General features: G+C 35.2%; 2 protein-coding genes across 2 annotated transcripts; both read left to right on the top strand.

Moving 5' to 3' along the window:
• The first annotated feature begins 559 nt into the window (after positions 1-559).
• On the top strand, positions 560-3198 carry LOC132055713 (uncharacterized protein At5g01610-like). The gene is made up of 3 exons (XM_059447662.1): positions 560-705; positions 2389-2443; positions 2633-3198. The coding sequence occupies exons 1-3, from the start codon at positions 604-606 to the stop codon at positions 3010-3012; spliced, it is 537 nt and encodes a 178-aa protein (XP_059303645.1). The 5' UTR covers positions 560-603; the 3' UTR covers positions 3013-3198.
• A 2454-nt stretch (positions 3199-5652) lies between these two features.
• Positions 5653-8068, top strand: LOC132055712 (eukaryotic translation initiation factor 5A-1). The gene is made up of 5 exons (XM_059447661.1): positions 5653-5874; positions 6966-7088; positions 7189-7245; positions 7327-7401; positions 7768-8068. Exons 1-5 carry the CDS (start codon positions 5752-5754, stop codon positions 7867-7869), a joined length of 480 nt encoding a protein of 159 aa, XP_059303644.1. The 5' UTR covers positions 5653-5751; the 3' UTR covers positions 7870-8068.
• The last annotated feature ends 3544 nt before the right edge of the window (positions 8069-11612 follow it).

Below are 11612 nucleotides of genomic sequence, written 5' to 3'. Positions count from 1 at the left end.
GAATTTAACCCATTTAGTTTTTTGTATGTATCGGAAAAGAAACAAACAAATTAGGAGGAATTAAACGCAATCATACAGATCTCATACTCCACTATTTTGGAATCTGATTACAAGTAATCCAATTGATAAAAGTTCATTTGTGTAATTTGTTAGTAGTAGTACACTAGTACTTAACAAATTGTCCGAAACAGGGCGCAAGTAATTCATCCAAATTACATTATAGACATATCTTAAAAAAATCAAAATTATAAAACTTGTTTAATCCACTTAATTTCTTTATGATTTGTATATCCTTAGTAAATATTATGGGTTTGTGTCACTTATTAGAGGCGCCCAAGGGACAAAACAGTAAACAGACCGAAATCCCAAAAAAAAAAAAAAAAAAAAAGGGGGGAAAAACCATCATTTTACTGTCACCAAAATTGTTGTTTTTTCTTACAGGAGCGGCGTTATTTTTGGTAATGGTAACAAATGATGAGTTGTGTGACACCAGTGATACAGAAAGAACCAAACAAGCCAAATTTACATCAACACTCCCAGAAAGAGAGAGAAGAAAGGAACAGATAGAGAAGTAAAAAGCCAAAAGAGAGTTAGAGAAGTGCAATGGAGAAAGCTTTGACGAAAGTAGGGAGCTTGAAATCAAGTACATTTTGGGTTTCTAAGAAGGCCAAACAAGAGATCTCCAACATCTCTAACGACCTCTCCGTATGTTCTCTTTTCTCTGTCTTCTTTGCTATTTTTCTTTCTTTGTTTCTTGTTCTGTGCATTTATGGCTGTGTCATTCTTCTAGCTAAGTCGGCTCTCTAATGCTGCTTGATCGAAAGTATATATTTTTTTCGTGATTATCTTTTATCAGTGAAGCACCAAATTGGGGTTTGGGTATCTTAAACTCTGCAATACCTGAACAGGATTCTCAATTTATGGTCCACCGACTATTTAGCTTCGAAAAAGAACTTTTTATTGTGTATGTGTGCCTTTTTTTTTTTTTTACTTTTATCCGATTTCTTCTTTTTGTGGTCAATGCACCTTCCTGATTGTATCATTTCTAGCATGAAATATGTGAAAGTACATGCTTTGCTCGAAGGATTATGTGCTCGGAGACTAGATTGATACTTGCAATTGGTGCTAAACATTGTGTGTGTACTTGCCTCTGGTTTACTAGTTTATTTTAATTTTGGGATACTGTGGAAACTGTATTTTCTTTTTCCCTCTCATTAAGAACTGAGAATAATCTTCATCAAACACCCCAAGTAAAAACCTGGCCACTGGGTAAAGGGACTGGGAGAAGAGATTAATGCAGGGCTGTAGATTTTGGAAGTCCCAGTTTTGATCTAGAGATGGGATCTAGGCAAGAACAATAGCTGTCTTCCCTCTCCCTTTTAAATTTTGTATGAAAATTTCCTTGGGTTTCACTTAATATTGAAAGTTAATTAATCCCTCAATTAAGTCTATACTTAGTACCAAAGCTTAACAAATTGATGGTGCCTTCTGAATTCTGTCATTAGGTGGTAAGGTGCTGGAGATTTGTTTCCATTCTTGTCTATTGAATGATCGTGATTTTCATTGATATTGGTCAATCACCGTTATGACTCTTCTTTTGAGGACAACGATAGGAGGTAAATGAGAGGAAGTAAAAAGAATCCGAGCTGTGTAACAAAGATAGGATGTTGTAAAGAGAATAAAATGAGTTGAGGCAATTAGAAACTAAGACCAATTATGATGGTATTAAAAATGATAGGATGTTGTAAAGAGAATAAGAAGAGAGTTGAGGCAATTAGAAACTAAGATCAATTATGATGGCATTGAAAATGTTAACAACCCATAGCATTTGAAGTGTGTTGTTTTCCTTTGGTTACATCATATTATACATGTGGTTGTGTCACCCTTTTTGGTATGAGAAAAGCAGCTACTAAGTTCAACAGTTGGAATGAATTCTCTTTTGGAGTGTGAGGCTGAACATATGAACATCTTCTTTAACCTAAGACTCCACTTAAGATGTTGTTTTCCCTTATTCTCTGAACCCATATCTTCTGAATCGAAAGCAATAAATTCTAAAGAAATGCTTCCGTCTCCATTTTTGGAGAGTGAGACTGAACATATCAACGACTTTTATAAGCATTCTGTTAATCTCTAACCATATCTTCTGGATTCACAGCAGAAAATTCTAATGAGAGTAGCTAAAATTAGCAAGGATTTCATCATTGTTTACTTATGCCTGGACAGCATCATTTTTATATCATTGACACAAAAGTCTAGCCTGTTCAAATAGTAAAATCAACAACCCTGTTCTGTTGCTAGAGTTTTGGCAATTCAGTTTGTTGTACTTATATATGTAGATAAACTTGTAAGTTACCACTTCATCACTCTGCTTGACTTCACACGTTTCAGAATCTATCATGTACTGTTGAAGAAAAGGCAAAATGGATTTTCAACAAGCTAAAAGGTATGCATTTACTTCTAAAATCAACTTAATTCTGCATTTTCTGTCTCCCTATGATTTAATACATACTCATATAGTTTTATCCTGAGTAGACAGTTTTACTGTTACATCCACAATTCTTAGTTTAACTAGCACACTCGTGTCATTGGTCCATGTGGATGACAAAGAATGGCTTATTCTGTAATTTGCTAGGCAAACCTACAAAATCTTTGCCGGATCTGCTGCGTGAATACAACCTGCCTCCTGGTCTTTTCCCCCAAAACATAATTACCTATGAGTTTGATGAGTCAAACACAAAGCTCATTGTCTACCTGCCATCAGACTGTGAGGTCTGCTTCAAGGATTCATCCGTTACGAGGTATGCTACTCGCGTCAAAGGAACTTTGTCAAAGGGAAAGCTCACTGGAATAGATGGAATGAAGACCAAGGTCTTGGTATGGGTCAAAGTCACGAGTATTAACGTCGAGAGCTACAAGTCGGATAAGGTGTGGTTCACTGCTGGAGTGAAGAAATCGAGGTCCAAAGATGCATACGAAATGCCTCGTGATGCTGTTAAAGTTGAAGAATTTTGAGGTTTCGACAAAGAGCAAAAAGTAAAAATTTCAAAGAAGATAATTTGTTGTTTGGTGAAGTAGATGATGGTCCTGAACCTGCTGTTCTTATGATTTATTTCACCTGGAATATTCAATTTATAAAGAAAGCAATGTGCATGTTCACATATCTTCTAGATAATTTTAGTCCTCTCATTAATTGCTTTAGTGTGTTGCACTGTTGTGATCTTTAGTCTGATGTTTCCATCCAATTCCGACATATTAGAACATTAATTCATGGGTATTACGATGATTATCCAACACAATTGACATTTTTGTACTAAGTCTGTGATCTAGGATGGTGCCTTGAATTTTAAGAAGATCTGAAGATGGTGATATGCTGACTCTTGTTGAAGAAAGGAACTCCTATAATCCAACCATTGGTGTCCCTGAATCTTTGAATATGTGAAAACAATTTACTGTTAGCTCATCCGACCATAATTTGATCTGGCCAAAGGTGAAAATGAAATTTATTTTGGTTTTGTTGATAGAGAAAGGTGAATTATTGCTCAATGATCTTGTCATCTAGCATTCTTGATCAATGCACTAGATACACAAATACTACTAGAATATTTATGATCTTGAACTAGAGAAGTGGTTAATAAAGTACACTAAAGTTTGGGAAGGGTTAGGAACATGATGTATTTTACGAGGTGGATAAGCCACCAACTACTACTAGAATATTTATAGGGTAATTATCAATGTCATGAACGATGACTTATAGGCCTCGCTCTCAAGCAGTGCACAAGGCTCGATTGGCTCAGATATAATGTTGTTTTAAAAGATAACATGTACTCCATATATTAAAGACATTGGGTGGAGAATGAAATTTTACTTTAATGAGTTGTAAGTATTCTCTACTACTATTAATTAGTAGTCTCCGTTTTATTTTTGATGAATTAAATCGTCTTTAATAGCGAATGTCTCACCCCTAAGATGAAATTTTTGCGTGAGGTAGATTAGTCAAATCTCAAAAGGAATACTGAAATAAAAGAATCAAAAAAATAATATGGATATTACTATTACTATTACTTTACTACTACTGTTAACAGAAGCGAATGAGGAGCTTCCCGTTCATATAAATTTACGGAAATACCCTTTGAGCTTATGTCCTTTATTTTGCTCTATTGCCTGTCATTATATTTGTGGGTCCCATTGACCTTTCACATATGAGAGCTCTCTGCTTCTGTCTGCATTTCACTCACACACTATTAAAACGGTGGGCCCATTCAGTTTTTCATTGTACACATAGGAGTAATACTTATTGGGTCTCCACATGCATTTTTAATTTCATTTATCTATTAATTTAATTGATCTATCTCATATTCCCTCCGTTCACTTTTACTTATCACGTTTTAATTTTTCACGCTATTTAAAAAATAATGATTAAGATAGGTATTTTACTACAATATTCCTATTAAATGATGTATAATTGTATTGGAGTTGGAAAAATGATTTGAAATGAGTAATAAATGCTAAGGGTAAAATAGGAATTTTTTTTTGTCTTACCTTGATATGTGAAAATTGACAAGTAAAAATCAAAATCTATAAAGGAAATATGGGATAAGTAAAAATGAACGGAGGGAGTATTTAACATATATAAACTTCAACTTAGCAAAGTAACAATTACATGCCCAGGGAGTAAATAGCAGTGTTTCGAAGAAATAAATGTTGAAGAAGCCAAAATGGTAAAAGAAACAAACATTCCATTTTTAAATATAACATCCCATTATAAATGAAGTTAGATAAATGAGAGAAATCTTAACACATTAGCACAAATATCACATTAAACAAGAAATCATCCACGTTGATAGTGTTGATAGTGCATGTAATTACTTGCATATCTGCATACTCTATACATCAAATTACATTATAATAAAATTTAAGTAAAGGGATTAGTGATAGTAGCAATTTGAAAATTAGATAATTTTGGTGCAAAATCAAAATGATCACTTAGTGAAAATAAGAAAAAATAATTTAGCTTTCTTGAACGGAAATTTATTTCTGTTAGGGGAAAACTGACAATGGAATGTACAATTAGGATCGTTCAAGTTTAACTTCAAATTAAGAAAAATTCAAAGGCTTTTAAGTATCATTAGAAAACTTACATGCAGTTGGGCCCGTGCAGAGCACGGGTTTACTTTACCTAGTAGTATACGATAAGTCAATAGCTTGAAAATAAACAAAATACATATTACTATGAAATATAAAATAAAACCTGAAAATCAACATAATTTTAGATTCAGATTCACCAATTAAGTTGATTATTACTCTATCCGTCCACTTTTACTTATCCACTATATTATAATAGATATCCACTTTTATTTATTCAATTTGAAAAATCAAGACTTAATTTTCTCATTTACTCCATAATTTACCTTTATTATTAACTATAATCATTTTTTAAAATATTGAATTTGTTATATTCGAAAGGAAGATATAAATAAAATTGTCATTTTATTTATTTTGCAACTAAAAATGGACTGAGGGAGGGAGTAAAACACAATGGGGTCACGTGAGGGGACAGGGAAAAATAGGATAAGGATGAAAAATGAAAATTCCAAAATGTCACCGCAAGAGCACTGCGTCACTTGAACGCATCTCATTTGAAAAAACTCTTGTAGCCTACAAAAGAAAAGGCAGCCCCTCACTACTCAGTAGAGCTATATTTCGGATCCTCCTTATTCCTCTCCCTTGAAAGCCAAAAAAAAGATCAAAACGATGTCGGACGAAGAGCACCAGTTCGAATCCAAGGCCGATGCTGGAGCTTCAAAAACATATCCTCAACAAGCTGGTACTATTCGTAAGAATGGTCACATCGTCATCAAAAATCGTCCTTGCAAGGTGTCTCTCTATTTTTTTTTTTCTCCTTATAGTTTGGTTTTCGTGCTTTTTTAGTTTTTGGATTATTGATATTTATTTTCTGTGATACTGATTTTAGATTTGTTATACCTGAGAATTCGTTGATATGCTGGGTGTCACGGTCATCTATTGTTTTTTTTTTTTTTTTTCGTGTCAGGCTCTGAGTGTATTTCTCTATTGAGTATTTAGGGTTTCTTTCTGGAAGATATTTGATCTTCATGGATTCTTTTTGTTTTGCTTTTAGTGGTTGCATCTGTTGAAATACCACCTTCCAGACACTGGTACAACCCAGAGTTTAAAAAGAAAAGGTTGATATACGTTTTGTACTCTGTTAACGGTTGGACAAGTGCCTGTATTGATCTAATATATTTGCTATATATATTAACTGAAGCTGATTTAGGGTTTCTCGGTGGCTTCAACTGAACCCTTGTTTTCTGCTTGAACTACTATTTGTCATACGAATAACATCTTAAATGTGTATATAAAATCACACCCTTGAAGGGGAGCCTTGGAGCAATGGTAAAGTTGTCTCCGTGTGACCTATAGGTCACGGGTTCGAGCCGTCGAACCAACCACTAATACTTGCATTAGGGTTGGCTGTCTACTTCACACCCCTTGCCCCTTGGGCTGTGGCCCTTCCCCGGACCCGCTTTGTGCACCGGGTTTCCCCTTTTTTTTAAGATGACGCCCTTCTAAAAATATACACAATAAGATCACACTGATTCTAAACTCTCTGACTCTAGAGTCTAGGTTCATCTCTATACACAATTGGGTACAGAATAATAACAAGTGTATATATGTATATATATAGATGTATATATAGATGCATGTATATGTCCCACTTCGTTTAGAGTTGTACACCACTGGTCCTTAGGGATTTCTCGGTTATCAAAATAAAGAGTTCCCTGTAGCAGCCTAAGTTCCAGTAATATAAGTTTTGGGCATCCATCTAGGCTCAAGCTTTTGGACCAAGGTTTGATATGCCTCCCTTTTTTCCCCATTGTCAGTCACGCTGTATATTCTCTGTTTGGTTCATAATAACGAGCACTGATAAGTCTGGTTTGTTGTTGAAGGTAGTTGAAGTTTCCACTTCCAAGACAGGCAAGCACGGTCATGCCAAGTGTCACTTTGTGGCGATTGACATTTTCACTGGAAAGAAGCTTGAAGATATTGTTCCCTCTTCTCACAATTGTGATGTAACTAACTGACTCTAGTTATATTGTTTCCCTTGCTGCTTTCTTCTTGCTCTGTTACTAAATTATTACGAAAACTAAAACATGTCTGTTTTGCTTACAGGTTCCTCATGTGAATAGGACTGATTATCAACTTATTGATATCTCTGAGGATGGATTTGTACGTATTTTGCTGTTACTTTTACTCTTGTTGTATTGGATCTCCTTGTTGATGTCTATCTAATTTATAATATTGTTTCAGGTGAGTCTGTTGACTGAAAATGGTAACACCAAGGATGATTTGAGGCTCCCCACTGATGATAATCTTCTGGCCCAGGTAAACATAATTGTACTATCTGTTTCATGCATGTTACTTTTGCTACCTGTTTTATGTTCATGAACACAAAAATTTAAAGTGAATGATACTTGGAAACAGGCTATAACTAATAGAAGACTAACATTTACTGATGAGTGCCATTTTTCTGTAGTCAATGGTTTAAGAAGTAGCCTCTAGATTTATATTCCACAAGGCATTAGCTTTTTCATTTGAAGATCAAAAAGCAGATGAATGCTTTATTTTCCTTTGATTATTTCATGGCCAGTAAATTCCTTTTGATGCAAGATAATATTTGTACATAAGTTTGTGTGTTTCTAAGACATCAATCCTGTTAAAAATAACGCTGTTTCCAAATTACTTGCATAGGTCAAAGATGGTTTTGCTGAGGGGAAGGACCTGGTTCTGTCAGTGATGTCTGCCATGGGAGAGGAGCAGATTTGTGGTATCAAGGACATTGGCCCCAAGTAACTGCAGGTGGTGGGTAGTGTATGTTACAAAGTTTCAAAAAAAGATGTATTACGTAGAAGTACTAAAACTTCTTTACTTTTTCTTGCACTTGCAGTTGTTCCACATAACTGCTATTCAACTATATGTTGTGACTGGATTCTTGTACTCACTACGTATTTCCTTTATATTGCTACCTTTATAATATTGTCTACATGGAAAAGCTCTGTTTCTGCTTCATAAAGCTATTTGGTCATAAGCTCTTAACTGTTCCATCATTGAGAGGGTTCAATTTTAGAAAGATTCCCTGCAATGGCATCATTTTGCCATTGCAGTGTTAAAACTTGAAATGCCTTGCATTTGGTGTGGTACTGTACTCTAGTCTGAACGCTGGGCCTAGGCTAATGCTGTGCCTGTACGCTGTCCTGAAATTTGGCCTGAAGATGCGATAAGGACGATTTTGGCCAATGCAGAAAAGGAGTTCGATATAGAACTGTAAACCAATACCATTTTAGAACTCTTGTTGAACAGTTGGGAGTATTGGGCCAGGCAGAAAAAGAGCGTAATGTAGGGTGCATTTTCCATGGAAAATATCTTTCAGGGTTTTGCTTTCCATGAAAAAATACCGTCTTGGAAAATGTTTACTAGTGTTTGGTTGGTGAGTAACATTTTCATTTAAAATTATACATTGAAGATTACTTAGAACATTTACAAATCAGAGAATGTTTTGATTAAAGTATTGAGTACTAGTGATTAGCATTGATGTAGAATTGTTAGTTGCAACAAAGAATATGAAACTAAAATCTTAAGTAGTGGTAAGGTAAATGGCTTTTGTCGTAGAAGTGAGGGAAATCATCTCTTTCGGATGAAAAAAAGACTTCCTATCTGCCAAACAAAATGACTTTTTGCTGAAGACTAAACACACCAGTAATTGATATTGCAGGGGCAATTCGCAGAATTGCCCTTCGTTTGGGGTGGTCTTTAAATTTTGCCTCTCATATTTGAAATCTTTAAATTTTGCCCTTCGCATAAACCCATAGGTTCCAGGTTCGAACCCCTTGGGTCAAAATTTTAAAAAAAAATTCGCAAGACAAGTTTAAATTTCGCTATGCCCCCGACGGCATACACTTGTGAAGGAATTACCAAAGTTATGCGGACCGGCATACTTATGCCTTATGGGCGGACTTGGCATAAGTATGCGGGTCGACATAACTTTGATAATTCATTCAAAAGTTTATCTTGAATCAAACTTGTAAAAGTTTGCCATTAAAAGTATGCCCCCGGCGTAACTTTGTGAAGGAATTACGAAGTTATGCGGACGCATACTTATGCCTTATGGGCGGGACTTGGCATAAGTATCTTAGACGATTCGGCATAACTTTGATAATTCCTTCACAAAGTTATGCGAGATTCGCGTAAAAGTTTGCCCGTTAAAAGTATGCCCCATGGCGTAACTTTGTGAAGGAATTATCAAAGTTATCGGACCCGACATACTTATACCAAAATCCCATAAGGCATGAGTATCTTGGTCGGCATAAAATGTGTAATTCCTTAACAAAAGTATCTTGGTCCGAAGCGACACGCGACCCAAACCTTGTCTTGCGATTTTTTTTTTTTAATTTATACTTGAGCGGGGATTCGAACTCGAGAACCTCATTATTTCGCGAAAGCTCAAAAGTTGCAATGCGAAGGGCAAAAATTAAAGACCAGCAATATGAGGGGCATAATTTAAAGACCACAAATATGAGGGGCAAAATTTAAAGACCACCCCAAAAGAAGGGCACTCCGCGCAAAAAAATGATATTGCAGTCTATGGGATTATTACAGTCGGGGTCCAATGCCGTTGTAGCACCGTTGTTGAAATATTGGACACAGACAAGTCAAAAAACTGGGCTGCACTTTGCAGGGGCCCATACGCTGAAAATTTCCTTGTAGCAGAAAAGTGAAGACAAGATTTGGGCTGATATATTAAAGTAGTAAACATTTTCCAAATTCAATTCTTTTCAACTGTTGAAGTCATATCGGATCCTCCTCCCAAAATGCACGGAGAATCCGACACGCAGACATCATCACTTTGAAGAGTCTGAGCAATATAGGATATAGGTGTACAGCTTGAGCCAGCAAGTAAATTCTTAATATGGGCCTAGTTTTATTATAAATATTTCAGTCCATCACTAATTTTTAGTCATTTCTTATTGATTCTTCCCGTAGTAGTAACATCAGTTTTGCATTCGGCTTGTGTTGGTTTGTCCTAGTAATTGGTGTTTTGGGTGATGACCATTTGAGCTACAGCTTTAGCCTGCAAGTAAACTTTTTAATTCAAGTCTTTTTCAGTCTATAATAGCTTATCGTATTTGCTAATTATTTGTCATCTTTGGAAAATTTCCTTGTAGCAGAAAAGTGAAGACAAGATTTGGGCTGATATATTAAAGTAGTAAACATTTTCCAAATTCAATTCTTTTCAATATGGTGGTGTTGTTTGCTAAATTTCTTTTGCTCGATTACATTATTCTTAATTAATCTCAGATCCACATCGAATGAAATGTTGTGGGAGAACACTTTGTTAAATCTAGAACCACTGACCACCAGACATACTTGTGTGTGTGTGTCTAAATTATAAGTGACTAGGGGAGTTTGGTTGACATCAATTAATAATGTAATGCGAGGATAAGAACTAGCCCCAAAACTGTATAATCTAATGTGGTCATCTAGAGTAATTTAATTGCTTTTTAAGTACGCACTAACCAATTTGGAGGGATTGGGAGCAGTGGTGGAACTAGAATTTTCATTAGGGGAATTCAAACTATAGAGAAATAAACACATAAAGAAGCAGAGGGGATACAGACCTTATTATAATGTTTTATTTTCCGGCAAAGGGAGTTCCTCCCCCTAGCTCCACCCCTGGACTTGGGAGTACTAATAAAACATGAAGTATTTCTTTCACCTAAATCTACAGAAGTTGTCTATGAAGCAAGGCCTATCATTTGTACCTAGTAGCAAGGGTATTTAGTACCTAGTAGCAAGGGCAGTGAATGTTCATAAGAAAAATAGGAAGCAGCAACAACATTTAAAGATGTATAGGTGCAAACTTGTCCACATTGTTATGTCTAGCCGGCTCAAGAATGGATATACTATTGCTCTCAACATTAAAAACTTCTTCAAACAATGTTTAATGTGAAGTAGTTGCGTGAATACAACACTGAGTTGGTTGCCTTACTCCATTTTAATGTGGTCTGATTTTGTAATTTCTTGAATAATTATTACCCCTATTCTGGTCCCATGTATAAGTTGTTTTAACAAACCAAATTTGTTTCATAAATATTTAAATTAAATTAGTGAAATATTAATTAATTGAGACGTTTAAGAGAGATATTAAAGGTATTAACCGTTTAAACATTATTCTTATGATTAAGATTAATCATGTCTTTTTTAAAGGGTGTATAAATTTTTTAAAAGACATTTAATATGAATCGGACATAGTACTAGTGTAGTAAATGAAATCCGTCAATGTGAACTTTAGATGCTGTTGCTAAATTATGAGCTTTTTTCATCAAGAAAGTAGGTCATCAGTGAAGAGTAGCTTTAAAAGAGTTGGCTACATTTTAACCAGTTAGTAACAGTAATAAGTTATTATTATAATAATAATTTCTAGCTCTGCACCGAAAAATTGCAAAAGGAAAAAAGACACAGTGAGTAGAATTGATCAAGTGCTCCATAAGATAGATCCACGACTTCGGATGGGAAGCAGAATCATTAACATTACGCTA

The sequence above is a fragment of the Lycium ferocissimum genome, chromosome 5 (genome assembly GCF_029784015.1).
Source record: "Lycium ferocissimum isolate CSIRO_LF1 chromosome 5, AGI_CSIRO_Lferr_CH_V1, whole genome shotgun sequence".
Taxonomy (NCBI): domain Eukaryota; kingdom Viridiplantae; phylum Streptophyta; class Magnoliopsida; order Solanales; family Solanaceae; genus Lycium; species Lycium ferocissimum.
Note: the sequence above shows the minus strand (reverse complement) of the source record. Positions and strands in the feature narration are given on the sequence as shown.

Bases quoted from the DNA above. Each gene is read 5' to 3' on its own strand.
- LOC132055712 (XM_059447661.1), top strand. From the start codon at position 5,752: ATGTCGGACGAAGAGCACCAGTTCGAATCCAAGGCCGATGCTGGAGCT. The intron at 5,875-6,965 runs GTGTCTCTCTAT...TTGTTGTTGAAG, and splicing joins TCAAAAATCGTCCTTGCAAG to GTAGTTGAAGTTTCCACTTC. The intron at 7,246-7,326 runs GTACGTATTTTG...ATATTGTTTCAG, and splicing joins ATATCTCTGAGGATGGATTT to GTGAGTCTGTTGACTGAAAA.
- LOC132055713 (XM_059447662.1), top strand. From the start codon at position 604: ATGGAGAAAGCTTTGACGAAAGTAGGGAGCTTGAAATCAAGTACATTT. The intron at 706-2,388 runs GTATGTTCTCTT...CACACGTTTCAG, and splicing joins ACATCTCTAACGACCTCTCC to AATCTATCATGTACTGTTGA. The intron at 2,444-2,632 runs GTATGCATTTAC...GTAATTTGCTAG, and splicing joins GATTTTCAACAAGCTAAAAG to GCAAACCTACAAAATCTTTG.